At 43.7% G+C, this 17,954-nt stretch overlaps 1 protein-coding gene across 2 annotated transcripts in view; it reads right to left on the reverse strand.

Moving 5' to 3' along the window:
- Celf2 (CUGBP Elav-like family member 2) overlaps window positions 1–17,954 on the reverse strand; it is an 837,937-nt gene that overhangs the window by 538,587 nt on the left and 281,396 nt on the right. The window contains exon 1 of one of the 2 annotated variants that reach the window (XM_055593759.1): window positions 8,310–8,384. The exons of the other annotated variant lie outside the window; for it this stretch is intronic. Within the exon in view, the coding sequence (XP_055449734.1) occupies window positions 8,310–8,362 (53 nt within the window). The 5' untranslated portion in view covers window positions 8,363–8,384. Of the gene's footprint in view, window positions 1–8,309; window positions 8,385–17,954 lie in introns of those variants that run through there. 2 annotated transcript variants of the gene reach the window in all.

Genomic DNA, 17,954 nt, shown 5'->3' on the forward strand with positions numbered 1-17,954 from the left:
CCGCAGCCGTTAGTCTCAGGCAGCTTCCTGCAGGAATAGCAGGAGCTGTAGGCCTTTCTTCAGAGACAGTTGTTCCCAGTGAGGATCTCCTCCCTAAGCCTAGAGCTGGGGCTAGTATCGTGTTTCCTTCCCGACTCCTTGTGAAACCTCTTTTGTTCTACTTGGTTCTTCTTGTCCCACAGAAACTTTCCAGCCTGTGCTGTGGGACTCCTCGAATTCCTCTGATGCCTTGCACCATCAAGATTTTTACAACTGTCTTTTGCTCATGAGATGGTACCAAGGATGGTTTGGAACTTTGGCAATTTCCGTAGGAAGCCATCTCTCTCCTCCCATCACCTCTGGCTCTACCTCTTCTACCTTCCCTGAATCCTTCGGTATGCCCCTTTAAGCTGCTACCTCTACTCCTTGCTTCAGCCTTGCCTGGCAGTCGCCTTTCCATCTAATGCCCCACGTCCAACAGTTGCTGGGAGTTTAGTCTTGACTGAAAGACTGAATTACCTTCAAGAACAACTACTCCCCAAGAGAAATATTAATATTAAAATCAAATATTTAGTACACGGTGCCCTTCAGATTTCCAACCCAAGGGAAACAGGGTAGAGTCCCCTCCACAGACACTGGTGTTAGTACCATTCACTGCCATCTTGAGCAGGCAGACTTTACGTCGCCTTATCCAGCTGAAAAACAGTTTGGATACACATAAAAGGCAGAGTACAGGAGAGTGGCGTCTCTTCCGTAAACAACTTAGTTCTGCACTATTGCACTTGTAACTGACTCGTGAAACAAAAATATTTGTGTGTTTTGGAGTAAGTTACTAAACTGCTCTGTGTGCCATGTCGCTCAAAGGCGAGAATAGCACTACCCACTCTCAGAGGCTTGTTCTGAAGCTATGAGAGAGTATAGTGGAGAGCTTAGCGTGCCGCTTGGCACAGGACAAGAACAGAGAGTTCTTCCAGTGGTTCTCAACCCCACGGGTCGAAACCCCTTTGGGGTCACGTATAGCATATTTACATTATGATTCATAACAGTAGCAAAATTACAGTCATGAAGTAGCAACGAAATGACGCTATGGTTGGGGGTCACCACAGCATGAGGAACTGTGTTAAAGGGTCGCAGCATTAGGAGGGTTGAGAGCTACTGTCCTAACCTCTAGGAAGATGAATTCCTGGTCATCAGGTGACCAGCCTGCCTCTTCCCCGTGGATACTCACAGTTTCTACAGACCTTCCCAAGATATCCTGTAATATGAACCAAAGAGCATCTCCATGTGGATGTGTTAAAACACAGCAGGCTCTCCTGGATACATTTGGAATTTATCTCGGAAGGTTTGTCAGGCATATGAAAGGAAAATGTATGTTAATGGAGCTAGAGGAATCAATGAAAAAGAAAGATGTGCTATTCTCATTAATGGAAATGTCTCACAAGGCAAATGTTTTATTTATTTATTTATTTATTTATTTATTTATTTATTTATTTATTTAGTGCTTCCTGACACATCCAAACATTTAAGGGATGTGGCAAACTATACATTTTCTACAGACTATAACCATCATTGTGAGATCGAATGCTCATGACTTCAAACATCCCTGACTTTTGAACCAGGCTTCTTAATAATGAGGCTAGTTTGTTAATTCATGTTGCTGTATGAGTTTGAAATCTAATTATTTGTCCAAATCACTTCTGTTTTGTTGCTGGTCACATCTTTAAGTCTCCACAAGTGCCAAGTACAACTGATTCCCTGCTTTTGGAAATAAAGTTTTATTGGCTCACAGCAAACCAACTTTGTTCACTTTTTAATCCATGTCTGTCATGATGCTACGATAGCAGGGGTGGGCCATGACAGTAATTGTACAGCCAGGAAATCTCAGGCATTTTCTACTGGCCTTTCGCAGAAAAAGTTTTCCAACTTCTACCTCAGATCATTTGCTTATCTAGAAAGAATAGATTCCATTTGAACAATAAAAAGGCCTCTTAGGCTCTCAGGCAGAATCACAGATAATTTCCATATTACTGAATCAAGTTTTTTTGCTGGCTGGTACAGAATTACCACAGGAACTGAGAACCATTCATTCATTTTTCATTGACTGTGAGAGCACCAAGCCACCATGAAAAACACCAGAGGTACAGTGTGAACAATACACAAAACCCCTGGCTATGTAGAGTTTATGGTCAGATAAGAGAGACACTAACCAGTTCATTCACTCGTGCCTTACTCAGTGTTTCACTGTCTGCTCAAAAACAGCGAGATTATTTTAGCCATTGCGTATACAATAATTAAACCTATGAATTATACACCATAATGAGGGAGGCAGAGACAACAAAATCAAATACGTATGAAAGCAGCAGGGCTTTGGCAATGCTGTGTTGAGACTATGAGTAGAACCATAACACATTGACATCTTTTTCAGTAAAAAGTAGTCGAACATAGAAAATATCCCTGCTTCGGGAGCGGAGGCACTGGAGAGTGCCTTCCGGATGACTCTGGGTGGGAGTTGGGAGAGGCATTGCCGAGATGACTGCCCTGCCAATAGCTAAGGAGAAATTTCCAGGTAAGGGGAGGCAGTAACGAGTGCAGTTAAAGCCCACATAGAGGTGTTTGTCTGTATGAGAAAGAGGAAGATCAGAGTTGGGGGAGCAACAAGAGCTGGGAAAGAAGGAAGACAGGCAGCTGGAGAGGCTGTCCCAGCTCTTGTCAGATAGGGCTAGGAGGACGGTACTGGTTATTCTCCTAGGAAAGTAACAGGATATGATGGGTGGCTTTGGGAATGTTTGCATTACCCACTTGTATGCACAAACAGTTGAAGCCAGAGGAAGGGCTGGCGAAGAGAGAGGTCCTGAAGAGTAGAGACCCACTGGAGTTGAGAGAGTGTTTGTATGAAATTAAGATTGAAAACAAAGAATCAGGGAATGCAGCTACTTTTCTTTTTTTCATTCTTTTTTTAAAATTGTATTTATTTATTTATTTATTATTTATTTTTTATATTAATTACAGTTTATTCACTTTGCATCCCAGCTGTAGCCCCCTCCCTCATCTCCTCCCAAGACCTGCTCCAAGTCCACTGATAGGGGAGGTCCTCCTCCCCTTCCATATGACCCTAGCCTATCAGGTCTCATCAGGACTGGCTGCCATGTCCTCCTCTGTGGCCTGGCAAGGCTGCTCCCTAGTCAGGGGGAGGTGATCAAAGAGCCAGCCACTGAGTTCATGTCAGAGACAGTACCTTTTTCCATTACTAGGAACTCTCTTGGACACTGAGCCGCCATGGGCTACATCTGAGCAGGGTTCTAGGTTATCTCCATGCATGATCCTTGGTTGGAGTTTCAGTCTCAGAAAAGACCCCTGTTCTTATTTGAATACCAGGATGGGTAGTGGTGTGCTTCAGTGACCTACCAGAGCAGGGAGGGGAGGTCCTAGGGGACCTAATAGACAGTGTTTACATCCCATTCAGCTTCTGACGTCTGTACCGCCCAGGATGGCTCTGCTGAGAATCCTAGATGGACCAGTCTTGAATTCTGTGAGGACACATGGCAACAATAATACAGGTGGGGGAGAAAATCCCTCAATGAGAGGACGAAAGTAAGAATGGTATAAAGCTTAGCCCACTAATGAGCCTGTGATTTCCAGTCCCTTCTAGCACCCAGTTCCCTCATCTTGATATGAGAAAATAAACTAGGAAACACTTAAGGCCCTCTGATAGAAGGGAAGCAGGAGTGTGGCAGGGTGAAGAGAGGCCATGTGTTCAGCATTTTATTCCCTATTTAGTTTTCTTCACTATTATCTTTCTTTTTACCTTTGAAGCCATACCATAACAGGAAATCCAATAGTAATCATACTGCTGCCAGGCTACTTTCTTTGTTCTTTCTCTTTCTCTCTCTTTCTCTTTCTTTTTTGTGAAGCTATAGAGTTTGTGCTTTCCCAGAGGTCAAAAGGGGAGTCCCAGGGTTGGAAGTTGTTGGTGTGTCCTTTGGTAGCAGGTTTCTTTTGTGTACCTTGGGGAGGGAAAAATGAAAACAGCCAACAACCCTGTCTTCGCCCTTGATTTTGCCACACGACAAACAAGGACCTAGGATGGAGCGTTACAACTACAAAGTTCTGCAAAGGGTTTGCATGCCCTGAGATGTGCCTGGCAACAGCAGTATATTAATAACCAATTTTTTTTTTTGAAGACTGTCTCAGGGTTTCTATTGCTGTAAAGAGACATCATCACCACAGCAGCTTTTAGAAAGTGGAACATTTCATTGGGGCTGGCTTACAGTGCAGAGGCTTTAGGCATTATTGTCCTGATTGGAAGCATGCGGCACGCAGGCAGACAAGGTGCTGGAGAGGCAGCCGAGAGTTCTATATCTGGAGCAGCAGGCAGCAGGAAGAGAGAGAGAGAGACACCGGCCCCAGCATCTGAAACCTCAAAGGCTATCCTCAGTGATATGCTTCTTTATACAAAACCACACCTCCTCCAACGAGGCCACACCTCCTCCAACGAGGCCACACCTCCCAATAGTGCCACTCACTATGAGCCTATGGGGGCCATTTTCATTCGCACCACCACAAAGACATATTCAAGAAATCTTTCCATTTCAATGTCCTAGCTTACAACACTCAACTGTGAGGAACACACTTAAACTTTACCTCTCTTGCAATCACTTTTTAGTAGCAGCAGCTGCAGCCGGACTCCAGGCCATATCCCTGACCAAACACTTGAAAACATTCCAAGTTATACGGGCTTGAACACCTTTCTGCCTTCTGACACCCTGTCAGTGCCAACTGATGGTGGGCGAGGGCAGACACCGCTTTTTACTGGAATGGGGTCTTGTGCCCAATTTCTCTGGATTGTTAAAGCATCTGTTGACAAAACTCTTACCACAGACAACTGAGAATGGCATGAAAGCACATACCTTGTGCTTCTTCAAGGTTCCCTCGTGGATGTAATTAGGCTCAATCTTTGCTTTTCCTAAACTTTATAGACAGAGAATTACTGTGGGTGAGTAAACAGGTCAGTGAATCAAAATGGCCAACTAGGGGGTTTGGAGCAAGAGTTCAGGCAGTACAGTGCTGCATGAGCCTGAGGATGTGAATTTGGTCCTCAAAACCTATGTGTGGTGGTTTGGGTAAGCAATGTCCCCCCCACCCCCTAGGCTCAGGTATTTGAACACTCAGTCCCTAGCTGTGGCACTGTTTGAGAAGGTTATGGAGCCTTTAGGAGGCTGAACCTTGCTGGAGGGAATACATCCCTGGGGGTGGGTTTTGAGGTTTTATAGTCTCACCCCACTTCCTGAGCTCTCACAGTTCCTTTGGTCAAGAAATTTTATTAGAACAATAGAAAAACAATTCATGCATCACACGTCAGTGGGAGAAAGGCCTGGCATGGTGGTGCTCCTATTCCTAGTGTTGAGGAGGTAGAGAAAGGTAGACTCTTGGGGCTTACTAACTAACCAGCCCAGCCTACTCAGCAAGTCTATGCTAATGAGATACCTACCTCAAAAACAAAAACAAAAGCAAACAAACAAACAAAAAAAGAAAAGAAAAACCAATCTCCCAAACAACAACAATGAAAACAATGTGGACAGCACCTAAGAATGACACCCAAAGTTTTCCTTGGGCCTCCATGTGTACATGTTACACATGCTCAGTTACTTGCCTATGGGTGTGCCCTCACACATGAACACATACATAGATATATACTCAACTCCCCAGGTTAGCCAAAAGCATGCTTTACAGTAAGCAATTGGGAAATGGAATCAATAAAACTTTACTGATTCCATCCACATTTATAATTTCTTATCTTGGAAAAGGGCCCTACATAGCTAACAAGTTGCCTGCCTACATACAAATGTTTATCTTTCCTGGGTCCAAAGCTTTTTCGGCCTCACTTACTCTAAGCACAGAATACATTTCACTTGCATAAGGGACACATTGACGAGGACAGCGACATCACCAGAGTTTGAAGAAGGTTAAGATGGGAACGTTATTTCAGAAGGCCTTTGAAGGACTTCATTTTCAAAGCTTGCCACCATAAGTCATACATGTTCTGACAACCGGAACCCTCCCCATCTTCTTGTGCAGTAATATTAAGTTAATCGCCCAAAAAGAGTGTTTCGAAAGCACTCTTAAGGTATCTTCCCGTTTTAGAAACAGGTTAGTCGTCAGAGAAAGAAATGGCAAGTGAAACTTATTTCAGCATCTGTTGCCATGAGAGCATTAACAGAAATGCTCTGCCGCATCCCAATTGAAAATAAAGTTTAAGGGGCCAGTGACATGGCTCAGGAAGTAAGGGTACCTGCTGCCAGGCCTGAAGAACTGGAGTTTGATTCCCAGAAGCCAGATGGCAAAGGAAAGAATTGATTATTGCAGGTTGTCACCTCTCTCTCTCTCTCTCTCTCTCTCTCTCTCTGTGTGATTGTGTGTGTGTATCTCACATGCATACACATACAAGAAACAGATTCAATTTTTAAAATATAAAGTTTGACCATGCAAAGAAAAATTAACCAAAGGACCCATAACAGGAACCTTCCCATTGAGAAATCCTGGAATATACTTAATAAAAGTAAAGAGCTGTACACATAAATATGCTCATTGTGTTGTTGTCAGTACAAGCCAAGGCCTGGAAATAATGTATAATGTAAACATTCAACGAACGAACTAACTCAGCAATCGACGAGCATCACAGAACAACGTTGCCCCTGACCACTAAAGTCATGGCCACGACAAGCAGCCGAACACAGATATGCTGTAATTTGAAAAAGATTTTAAAATAGTATATACTGGATGATATGCAATGTGCATGTACAGAAAGTCCTAGAATGTAAGATTCAGGACCAGAGGGCAAAAGGTAAGTCTGGCAAACTGAGATTGACGCCCAGACTCCACGTAAACGCGGAAGAAGAAAACTGTCCCCATAAAACACACCCTCTGCTCCGCCCATGTGGGCTGTGGCCTGGGCGTTCACCCTCAGCCATCTCTCTCACTCGCAACAAAGAGAACAGATAGAGAAAAACATGATGCAGTAACAGGAAAAAGAAAAGAAGATGAATATTGGTCTATTATTTTCATTTGTTCTTGTTTACGAATATTGCTTTAAAATACACGAAAGGGCGCGAAGGAGTCGGCTGACCCAAGGCAAACATCGGTAGCAGGTTCCCAGGCATGTGTATCCTTCCCTCATATGTGTTCTGTGCGTGGGCTCTGGGCTAGCTCTGACACGACCAAGTTTTGGAGAATTTGGGAAAACACGAAAACTGACTGGAACCACTTCCAAGAATAAAAACACCTCTGAATTTTTATATTTTGTATTTATATTTTTTTTTATACATTAAAAGCTGTCCCAAATGCTTTCTCTGGGGAAATACCACTTGCATTAAAGTTAGACTAAACCCATCACGTCACTGTGGATTCCACCAAAGGTACAGCTTTTATTCAAGTGGGGATGACACAGGAACTTGCCAACTTTTCTGGCTCAGGTTCTAAGTTCTGGTGTGAAGGAGTCAGAGGCCGCTTTTTCACATTTTTATTATTCATTTGTTTATTTTTGAGATAGTGTTTTGGTCTGGCCTCAAATTCCCTTTGTAGCCAAGGATGACTTTGAACTCTGGCCTCTACTTCCTGAGTGCTGGGGTTCCTGTCCTGTACCACCATGCTGAGTTTATGCAGTGCTTGGATCTAACCCAAGGGTCTTCTGTATGCTACCTAAGCGTTCTGTCAGCTAAGCGACTTAACCAGTGCTTACTTTTTTATGTGGGGAGAGAGAGAGAGAAAGAGAGAGAGAGAGAGAGAGAGAGAGAAAGAAAGAGAAAGAGAATTACTACATACATTTTATCTGATCAGCTGAGTTTGTATATATCAGCTTTGCCAAAACTGACCTGGGAACGGAGGTGAGGGTAGAATTTGCAGGAGGGACACACATATTTTTGCACTTTTCAAGTATGGGCACTATGAGATTTTTTTTTTTTTTTTAAATAGTTTACTCTTCTACGGGAAATCTCAGAAAGTCTACCATATTCTACTTCATCCCTGAAACAATAATTAAACGTGAGGACTAACTTCACAGCCAGCCAGCGTTGGGAGCATTGAAACAGCACTGAGCGTTCCTGAAGAGAGCCTATGCTCTCTGCTCCCCTGCCGCGAAACTTGAGGACCACTTTCACGTGCCCACCTGCTTAAAGTTGTGTCTGTATCAGAACGGGGTATTCCTCCATCCGTGTTGGCCTGTCACTTAAACCCACCGGCAGGCATTTTGGAGAAGGTTGGGCTCTCCTTGGCTGGTGGGGGCGGGCAGGAGCTGGCCTTGAACTGAAATAGGAGAGAAAGCGAAGCAGGCCTACCTTAACACTTTCCAGCCCCTCAGGGAGTCCAAATCAGAGATTAGGGAAACCATTGTCTGAGAGCTGCGGAGGGAAGGCAAATCGGAGAGCAGAGGTGCCAGGACAGGGTGGCAGGGACGCCGGCAGAGGCGGCTCTGGGCTGAGGCTGGAGCAGCAGCGCCCAGCAGCGCGGCTCTTCCTCCTTCCAGGACTGATAAGCGCTTGTCCTGGCTTCTCTCCACCCCCTGAATCAATCTTGTGCTCTATTACTTCCCAGACCGGTTCCAGCTCTCCACACCACCCTTCAAAGCCCCTGTAATCTGCTCCAACTGATCAAATTTGACCTTTTTTGTAGCCCACTTTATTCCAACCACAGTTCTCAGTTAAATCTCTCTTTATTAACTCCGTCCTCCTCGGCTTTCTTTTGGAACAAACACAGCTCAAGCCTGAAGCTTCCAGACTTTAGGAGCAATCATTTACAGATTACTGCGGGCTGTGGCCCCCTCGTCCTTTGTGTGTGTGGGGTTCTTCTCCTGCCTCAGAGATTTCCTTTCCTACTCCCTCCAGAAGACCCTGTGAGGCTGCTGTCTTCCTGGTCCCCCCCCCCCCCCCCCCCCCCCCGGCGGGCCCGCCCCCCCTCCCCCCCCCCCCCCCCCCCCCCCGCCACCGGCTTCGGCTCTGGGACACTGATACCTGGCTTAGAGCTTCCTTCCGAGGCTGGGACTGCATCACTGCTAGGATTTGTTTTTAAAAAATAATCTGGAGCCATACTGCTAACAAACTCGAATTTACGGTGTTTTCTGGCGTCATTTTCCTACAGTACTTTCATCCGCGTTGTGCGTCCCCCGCCCCGTGACCCCCCCCCCCCCGCATTCCTTTCTCTCCCGTTAAACTTAACACGAAGAGGGCAATGCACAATCACTCTAAATACGAAGCGAAAAATGTCAGAATTCCTCCCAACTTTCCCCTTTTGTCTTTTATTTAAAACCAAACATCAGGCCTGTGAGATGGCCCAGTGGGTAAAGACACTTTTTGCCAAGCTTTTGTTGGATTCCTAGGACCCCTACGGTGCAAGGAGGAACCTCCACACAAATGCTATGGTATCTCTCTCTCTCTCTCTCTCTCTCTCTCTCTCTCTCTCACACACACACACACACATTTGAACGAGTGTCAGTGGTTCCTGGCTTACCCCTCTGTACTGACAGGGTGAGGGATTTCTTTCTTAGCACATGGAATTCTTATTTTCTTAAGCACCACCTTCTGGGCTTAGGCTCATTCTGCTCTGGGGGATGTCGGCCCTTGCCAATGCTTCACAGCAGCTATGGCAGGACCTTTTCCTTCTGTCACCTGTCCTCACGGGACCCTGGAGGCAGACAACCTTGAAATCACCCAGTCCAGGCTCTCAGACTGTCAACATTTTCCGTTAGAGACATGAGCCATGTAAGCTCGTGTGCATCTCCTTCTTTTATGCCAATTTCCCCCCCTTTTTTTTTCTTACTCTAATTTTAAAGAGAAGATTTTAGATCATTACCATACATGGAGAAGGAGCTTGAAGGAAGCAGATTCTCCAGTGCATGCAGAGCAGATGGAAGCCCGCACAGCGGCCTCTTATCTTTGTTGAACAGCAAGTTTAGAGGCTGGGATGTAGCTCAGTGCTGGCGCTGCAGAGGTCTTGACTGGTTACCTTTGGGGTTCTGGGTTTGAATCCTCCCAGCACCACAAGAGAAGATGATTTAGGGCTGTTGGGTATACACTACACCAGCACGAGGCATCCCTCAGGGGGGACATGGTGTGAGTCAGAGAACGCTCTTGCAGCGCCCTTACACTCCAGGGGAAGATTGGTGGGGCAGAGTGGGGTTTATGCTTTCGTCCACTTTCTCACCTGCTAGGTAGAACTCACCAAAAGTTCAAACTATAAAATAAAAGGAGAGTGTGTGCGGATATGAATATATCTTGCAACTACGGTGTTTTATTTTATTTTCTCAGCGTTTCCAGAGAGAAAAAGATAAAACCTGCTTTTGGGAGGTCTTATTGTCAAAGTTTCTAGACATTCCCAAAACCTCTCCCATTTTTAATCTCTTCTCTCCTTTCCTCTTCTCCATGTCCCCTACCCCAGTTCTTAAAATACTTGGTTAACCCTCAAAGTAGAGTTACTTTCTTTCACAGTCATAAATATCGTCCTAATGGCTGTGAATGACACTCTTCAAAAGTGTGACTATCTTCATGCTAAAATTAAAAGACAATTTCATACCTTGTAAAAAAAAAATCACTGCCTCTCTAGGGCTTTCTGCTTCTATCTGGGCTGTTTGTGGCATCCCAGTGTGAAGCTGGGGCCATGTCATAATCATGTGTAAACATTTGCATAACGGCTTTTAATCCCCAAGTGCTTCATCCAATGTGGCTAATAGCAGTAGCCTTCATATAGAGTTGGTTTCCAAAAGGCTGCCAGTGCTCAGATAACTAATAAAGTGTTTTTCTCTTCAGAAAGTTAGCAAGAGAAAAACAAAAGATTACCATGAAATAGTTTCTGCAATTATAATGACATCATCCTTATCTCATTAGCCCACTGTACCACAGGGATCAGAATCCAGGGAAGGGAGAGCAATGAGGCCTTCATGCTTAGAGATCAGGGTTAATGGGGGGAAAAGGGGTGGAGGGGCTAGGCTCTGGGCCAAAGGACAAATGGATAAACATGATCCTGAGTTGTAAAGTAATTTATTTTGTTTTGTCTTTCTTAGGCAGGGTCTCACTGTAACCCAGTTTGTCCCTACACTCACTCTCTAGCCCAGGCAATTCCCCTGCCTCAGCCTTCCAAGAGTGCAAAGATTATAGGCGTCAGACATCATGCCTGGGAAAATAGAAATTTTGAGCAGTGGGGTTTTCAAAACATTTTAAAAGATAGTAAGTAGAATCTTTCTTTCAAACAGAACTCGGCATCAAGACATAAGGAACAGATAAAGCGAAAGTCTCTCCAAGTATAGAGCCCAGACTGATTTTCACATGTGGTGGTACAACCGCTCCTTTTGGCTAACTCGTTTGTGAGACCAGGCACCAGCGCTATTCTTGTCTTCCTCAAATAACCTGGGGCTCCGGGCTTGAAGAAAATATGCAGTTGGCTTGATCCCCAGGCACTGTGCTAGGCATCTGGGCAGTCACAGCCCCTCACTCTTCTCCTCTTCCAGCAGAGCATACTCTCTTGAGGGTGGGAATGGAGTCGGGATCTCTCCCTATCACTCCCAAGAGTGCACAACAGCATTTGAAACCAAATTCCTGCAAGCCTTTATAGATGAGCGAGAGAAATGATGAAATATATATATATATATATATATATATATATATATATATATATATATATATATTAATTTCGAGGTTCAAATATCTTACATGCAATACACATTCATTCTATACTTTCAATTGAGGCAAATTTTCTTTTTTACCTTGTTCCTCATTCTTCTGTTTCTGCTACACTGAATGTTCATACCAAATGCCCTAGTTTTCTGTTCTGCCTTGGTTTTTGAGACAGAGTCCCACTATGTGGTACAGACTGGCCTTGAACTCTCTGTAAGCCTCTTGCCTCAGTCTCCCAAGTCCTGAGGTAAACTAGGTCAATCCATTAGTTGTTAGGCCATAGAATTATAAATTTACTATCAGGTCTGAGTGTGCTGACTGCAGAGAAACAAAACTATTGCTTTGTTCAGATCCGAGCCGGCTACTTATCTGGAACACAGCAAGCCAACAATAAACATTTTATTCTCAGAAGTAAAATGTTAAGTTCAGCCTTGAGAAAGTACATTTTCCCTCTGTATCACATGTGAACTGCTGCGAAGTTTCATTTTTTGTCTTATTTTTCTCAATTTTGATAAAGTGACTCCGTTACATGAAATGATTTTGTTGCTGCTGTTTCAGACAGAGCCTCACTGTATAGCACAGGCTGGCCTTGAACTCTGATTTTCCTGTCTCAGCCTTCTGAATGCTGGGATTGCAGGCATGTAGCATCAAGCCTGGCTGTTGCTGCTTTTGCTTTTTTTTAAAATTTAACAGTTTCCCCTTTTCTTCCCTCCCACATACATACACATATACTTATGTGTATATGCCTCTTTCTGTGAGTGTATACAGCTCTTTCTTTCTCTGTATGTCTCTGCTTGTATGTAGGCCTCTCTCTGTGTATGTCTTTCTCTGTGTGTAAGTGCACATGCTTCCTCTTTCTCTGCATGCATGTATGTCTCCTCTCTCTGTGTGTATGTCCTTGTGTATGCATGTTTATGTCTAGTGTGTATGTCTCTCACTGTCTTCTCTCTCTCTCTCTGTGCGTGTATGTGAGTGTAGAGGTCAGAGGTAAATCATGGGTGGTGTTGCTCAGGTGGCATATGCCTTGTTAAGACAGAACATTTCACTGATTGAGCTAGTCTGGCTGTATAGCAAGCTCCAGGCATCTGTCCCTACTTGGGTCTGTGGGTACAAGTGGTACCCGCCATGCCCAGGTATGTAGATCTTGGGGATCAAACTCAGGCTCTCATCCTTATGCGGCAAGCGCTTTACTGAACGAGCCATCCCTCTAGCTCTGTTATTTCTTAGGTGATCTTTAGGAGTCAGCTCTGAGATTTTTTTTCTTTCATTGAAATATATATATTTTTTCATACAATATATTCTGACTTTAGTTTCCCTTCCCTCTACTTCTCCGAGCTCCTCCCTCTTCCCCAGCTCCAAGATTTTTCTGTGAAATGTAGAAAAGGCAAAATTAGTGACTCTGTGTTATTACCACCGGTAAGACAAAGCATCCATTCTTCATCTAACCAACCTCTCCCTGATACTCTTTCCTCTTCTTTTCGTTTCTTCAGAGAAGATATAAAAGTGAAACTATAACCCAGGCTCTCAGCGAAAAGGAAATCCACTATTTTGCCTGCTCTGTCCAAACAAGCAGAGCGGTGGGGCCGGAGGCTCCTCAGACTCTGGGATGACAATCACGTGGGAAGCAGACAGACATGCCGAGTCCCAGTCAGGGGACGGTCAGAGCCTGGGACTCTGCCCTGTACGCTAGGCCTCTGCTGACAGCAGTCTGGGCAACTTTAATCCAAGAGGTTAATGCCAGCCAGCAAGCGGAGCCATTCCTGCTTCCGTGGCACCCTGGGTGGCTCTCCTATGGCCCAACGTATATCACTGGAGCCAAAAGCAAAACACTGGAAACTCAGCAGACATGTCCGAGGAGTAAGAAACACCTGATGCTTGAGGCAGCCAAATGCAGAAAAAGCATTTACCACCAACTGTACGTTCAAGTAGCCACCTAAAGGGCTCAGATAGATACGTGATCTGCGTGTGTTTCTCTCCTGTCAGTGTTCAGGTTCTTAGTAGTGAAGAAATCATTGACTTGTGTGTGTGTGTGTGTGTGTGTGTGTGTGTGTTGGATGTAGGGTATTTCACTGAATTGGAAGCTATCCAGTTTGGGTAGGCTGGCCAGACCGTCTTCTTGACTTGTGCCGGTCTTTGCCCCACAGTACCAGGCATGCGCAGGTTTTTACATGGGTGACACGGCCTCGAATTCAGGTCCACCCGCTTGCACCTTGTCATTCCCTGATGTTTTAAAAGTTGTATTCTCATTTCAATAAAGTGTAGTTTCTTTCTAGGAATTTGAATTTCCTGGAAGTTTTCTTGTTTTGGTTTTAAAAAAGCTTGCTTCTCTCCTACTTGTTTTCTGTTCTGCTACTTCTTGCCAGAGACTGCGGTTCTGCATGTTCCGGTCTTCCCCTTCAACATAGCTGCCAGATCTCACCTTCTCAAATGGCTGAGCGCCTTCTCTGACGGATGTGGAATGACGAACTGGAAATGTGTTCCGCCGCTGGGAGAGAAGGCTTCCTGGGCTCGAGGATGTGTGAAAGTTTTTGAGTTGACAGATGGAAGGAGCTAAGAAGCTTGCATGCTTGTCCTTGACCCTGGAAAGTTCTAGGAGGCTCTACGTGCTTTTTATGCTCCACAGCTGGGAACCCAGAGCAGATCAGGGTCACCAGATAGAACACAGCCTGCTAGGCATATGTTGTACTTCAGAGAAAGAGCAGATCATATCTTAGTATAATTATGTCCCTAAATACATAAATACATAAAGACATACACTAAAGCTTTTATGTTGTTATATCTGTCTATCTATCTATCTATCTATCTATCTATCTATCTATCTATCTATCTATCTATCATCTGTCTATTTGGAAACTTCAATTTCAGTTGTTGCCTCTATGTTTTCTTTTGTGGGATCTGGCAATCACAAGACAGTCTCTGTCTCTTTTCCAAGAGAAAGTTTCTTTTTGTAGCCCCTGGCTCTCCCAGAATTCCCTCTGTTAGACCAGACTGGCCTTGAACTCACAGAGATCTGCCTGCCTCTGCCTAGGGAGTGCTGAGATTAAAGGTGTGCACCACCACCTCCCAGTGCCAGAATAATTTTCAAATAAAAATATTAGCATCACTGTTAAGATTATCTGTTATTTATCTGTGTCTGTAATGCTTCCCTTGATGTTACTGATAAAGTATTGAAATATATTCATGTATTTTTAAAGCTTTATTTTATTTTTAATTATTTTCTTGAAGCTTTCTAGTGTATTAGAATACCAAACACATTGTATTACAATTTTATCACAAGCCACACAGAGAAGCCCCACTCCAGCTTGTTTTTGACTAAAGAAGTAATTTAAAAAGAAACAATAACAAAAACATAGTCTGTTCACAGGGATGCTATATTTTCTTGCTTTTGCTTCACGCTCTTCCCCTCAGAAGCCGGCATAGGGAAGGGTTAACTGTTAATCTTCAGTTACATAAAAAACCTTGTAGATATCTTCACTTAACGGTGTCTGAAGACACAAACTTCCCAAGACAGCATTTTTCTTCTTTTAGATAAAGGAATGTAGCTTTAATGGAATTCCAAGTGCTTTCGTGTTTTACTTGCAACCTCTGATGCTATGAAAAGCCCCGGAACAAAGACACATGTTTTGGTGCTTCGTCAATGACTGAAGAATCACGATTCCAGAACACTATAAACTAAACAAAAACAAAACAAAACAAAACAAAACAAAAAAAACCTGAAGGATATCTAAACAGACAGGGTTGAAACCTGCTAAGAAAAGTGGAAGGGCCACTGTACAATAATTCGGGGTCCACATATTTATTGGTATGTTTTCCCACTGGGCTTGAGGCCTCCTTTAAAGACTGGGAAGGAATGCTGTTTCTCATTTGGAATCGTGTTCAGCTGCACAGGAGAGCAAAGTGGAGTGGAGTCAGGAGGGGGAAGTTGGGTCTTCGCCAGACATATTTGAAAAGTGAGAAAGAAAGGAGATGGAGGGACTCACACCCAGCCGGCTGCTTTACATGCCATTCAGAGGAATCACAGGCCAAATTCAGTCCATCCAGGAAGCAAAAAATATTAGAGCTTTACTTAACTCCTAAGTTGCCAGAACAGATGCAACGTTCAAGCTCTATTCTTCTAATTTCCTGACTCGTCTTTGTTAACACGGGTGGTTTACAGTGACAGACACAGAGAGATGTTCAAAAGAGACGTGTTTTGTTTGGTTTCCATGTTTTGCGCCAGGGAGTAAACCCTGAATATTGATCTCCCAATTTTTTCCCTTTTGTTTTGCTTTGCACTGAAACGGGGCATTGTGTTCTTCTGGACTGTATGCTTAAAGACTCAACTCTTTGTCAGTTTGAAGAGGGGAATCTGAGTTTCAGAGCACAGCCAAACACATGAGCCAAGTTGCCCATCAAGGACACAATGCCAGCTTCTGCTCTAGGACTGCCTTGCTTGGATCATTGCCCTGGGATTATCAAGGACGAGGCAAGCCTTCCCCTGAGGCCACAGAGGTAAATGCCAACAGGCTTAAATGGAGTTGAAATCTCTAGCCATTGTCAGAGATCTAAACAGTTGCTTACCTGTTCATTTCCCTGGTGGTAACTACACCAGACACACTAGAGACTAATGGCAGGAAAGCTCTGTTTTCACTTCTGCCTTTGGGCTGATGAACGCGTAGCCCAGAGACTGTAAAGGACTCTCATGGTGAATGCACAGTACAGGTGAGCCTGCCTCTGCGTGGCTGCTTAGTCACTAGAAAAGAGTATCTTCTACTGACAGTCAGGAAGAATGGTGAGGGTGTGTTTGAGCCATAAATGTAATTTGAGTGGACTAGTTATAAGAAAGAGCAATGTGATTTTAGACAAATCTTCTCCATGAATATAGTTAATCCACAGATCAGGCCATGGGGAAGAAGCCTGAAGTTTACTATTACAGCAATGGAATCTCACTGTTTGTTCATCTGCTCCCTGACTGAAGCATCTCACTAGCTGGTGTTCTGAGCCATATAACTAGAGCAATATAATGGCCACCTGCCTAAAATAATATTGTGGCATAAACACAAACGCCCCTCATAGGCTCTTGTTGTTTTTACATACTTGGTCTCTGGCCGGTAGTGCCATTTGGGGAGGTTCTGGAACCTTTAGGATGTGGAGTCTTGCTGGAGGAAGTGCATCAGCAGGGGCAAGCTTTGTGGTTGTATAACCTGGCCTCACTTCATGCCGAAAACAAAATTAGTTATCACGCAGTGTGAACAGTTAACTACAGAGGTAAATCCACAGAAAATTGGAGGAAAAAAGCCACAGGAGTGGCAATTTCTAACTCTACTCTCAAGTAAAAGCAATTACAAAGGATCTTCTTAAATAAAAAGCAATTATTAAAAACGATAAGAGAGAGAGTCAGTTTTCTCTAAGGGTGAGAACTCTTGGTCAGCCCCCCAGGGTAGGTGCCACACCCAGGGGTATCTGAACAGTGAAAGTTAGATGTAATGGGGTTTGAGAGAGGGAAAGGTGGGGTTCGATGGGTAGCTAAGAAGGGGTGAATATGGGAGGAGCTGGACATGGGTATGCATGAGATCAAATACATTACATAAGATTTGCAAGCATTAATGAAGTATTATTTGTAGAAAGATGAAAACTTTATGTATTTGAGTGCATACAATTATATATATCATCAAAATACCAAAGATCAATTAAGGAGCAAACATGCATCTATGAAAGAATAAAGCCGTTCTGAAATATTTTTTCAGTAAGACCTTCACAGAAGTGCTGGGTATACTGGTATATACTAACGAGTTATCAAGTAAGCTTAAACAGCCAACAAAGTATGGGTTACATAAATAACCATACTTTGTTTTCAGGATTGATATAACCTTTAAACACTCAATATCATAGCAGGGTACGGTGGTACACGCCTGTAATCCCAGCACTCTGGGAGGTGGAGTCAGGGGGATCACTGTGATTTTGAGGCCAGCCTGGTCTACAAAGCGAGTCCAGGACAGCTATGTCTACATAGAAAAGCCCTGTCTTGAAAAACCAACAAAACAAAACACCCCTCCTACATACAATATTTATATCTATGAAATGAGATATATGATTGGATAACTTTTAAAGATAACTTAAATATGAAATGAGCAATGAAGGCAGGGCATTATGAACAATATGGCTTACAACATATAAACAACGTAGCTACCAAGAATTGTAGGTACGATTGCCCCAAACTACAGAGAAATGCCACAGTGTAAGAAGGAAAGATTCTCATTAAAACATCAACTTTTCATATTTATTTATTTAGTCTATCTATCTATCTATCTATCTATCTATCTATCTATCTATCTATCT

Source organism: Psammomys obesus, unplaced genomic scaffold (genome assembly GCF_907164565.1).
Source record: "Psammomys obesus unplaced genomic scaffold, mPsaObe1.curated_primary_1811, whole genome shotgun sequence".
Taxonomy (NCBI): Eukaryota; Metazoa; Chordata; class Mammalia; order Rodentia; family Muridae; genus Psammomys; species Psammomys obesus.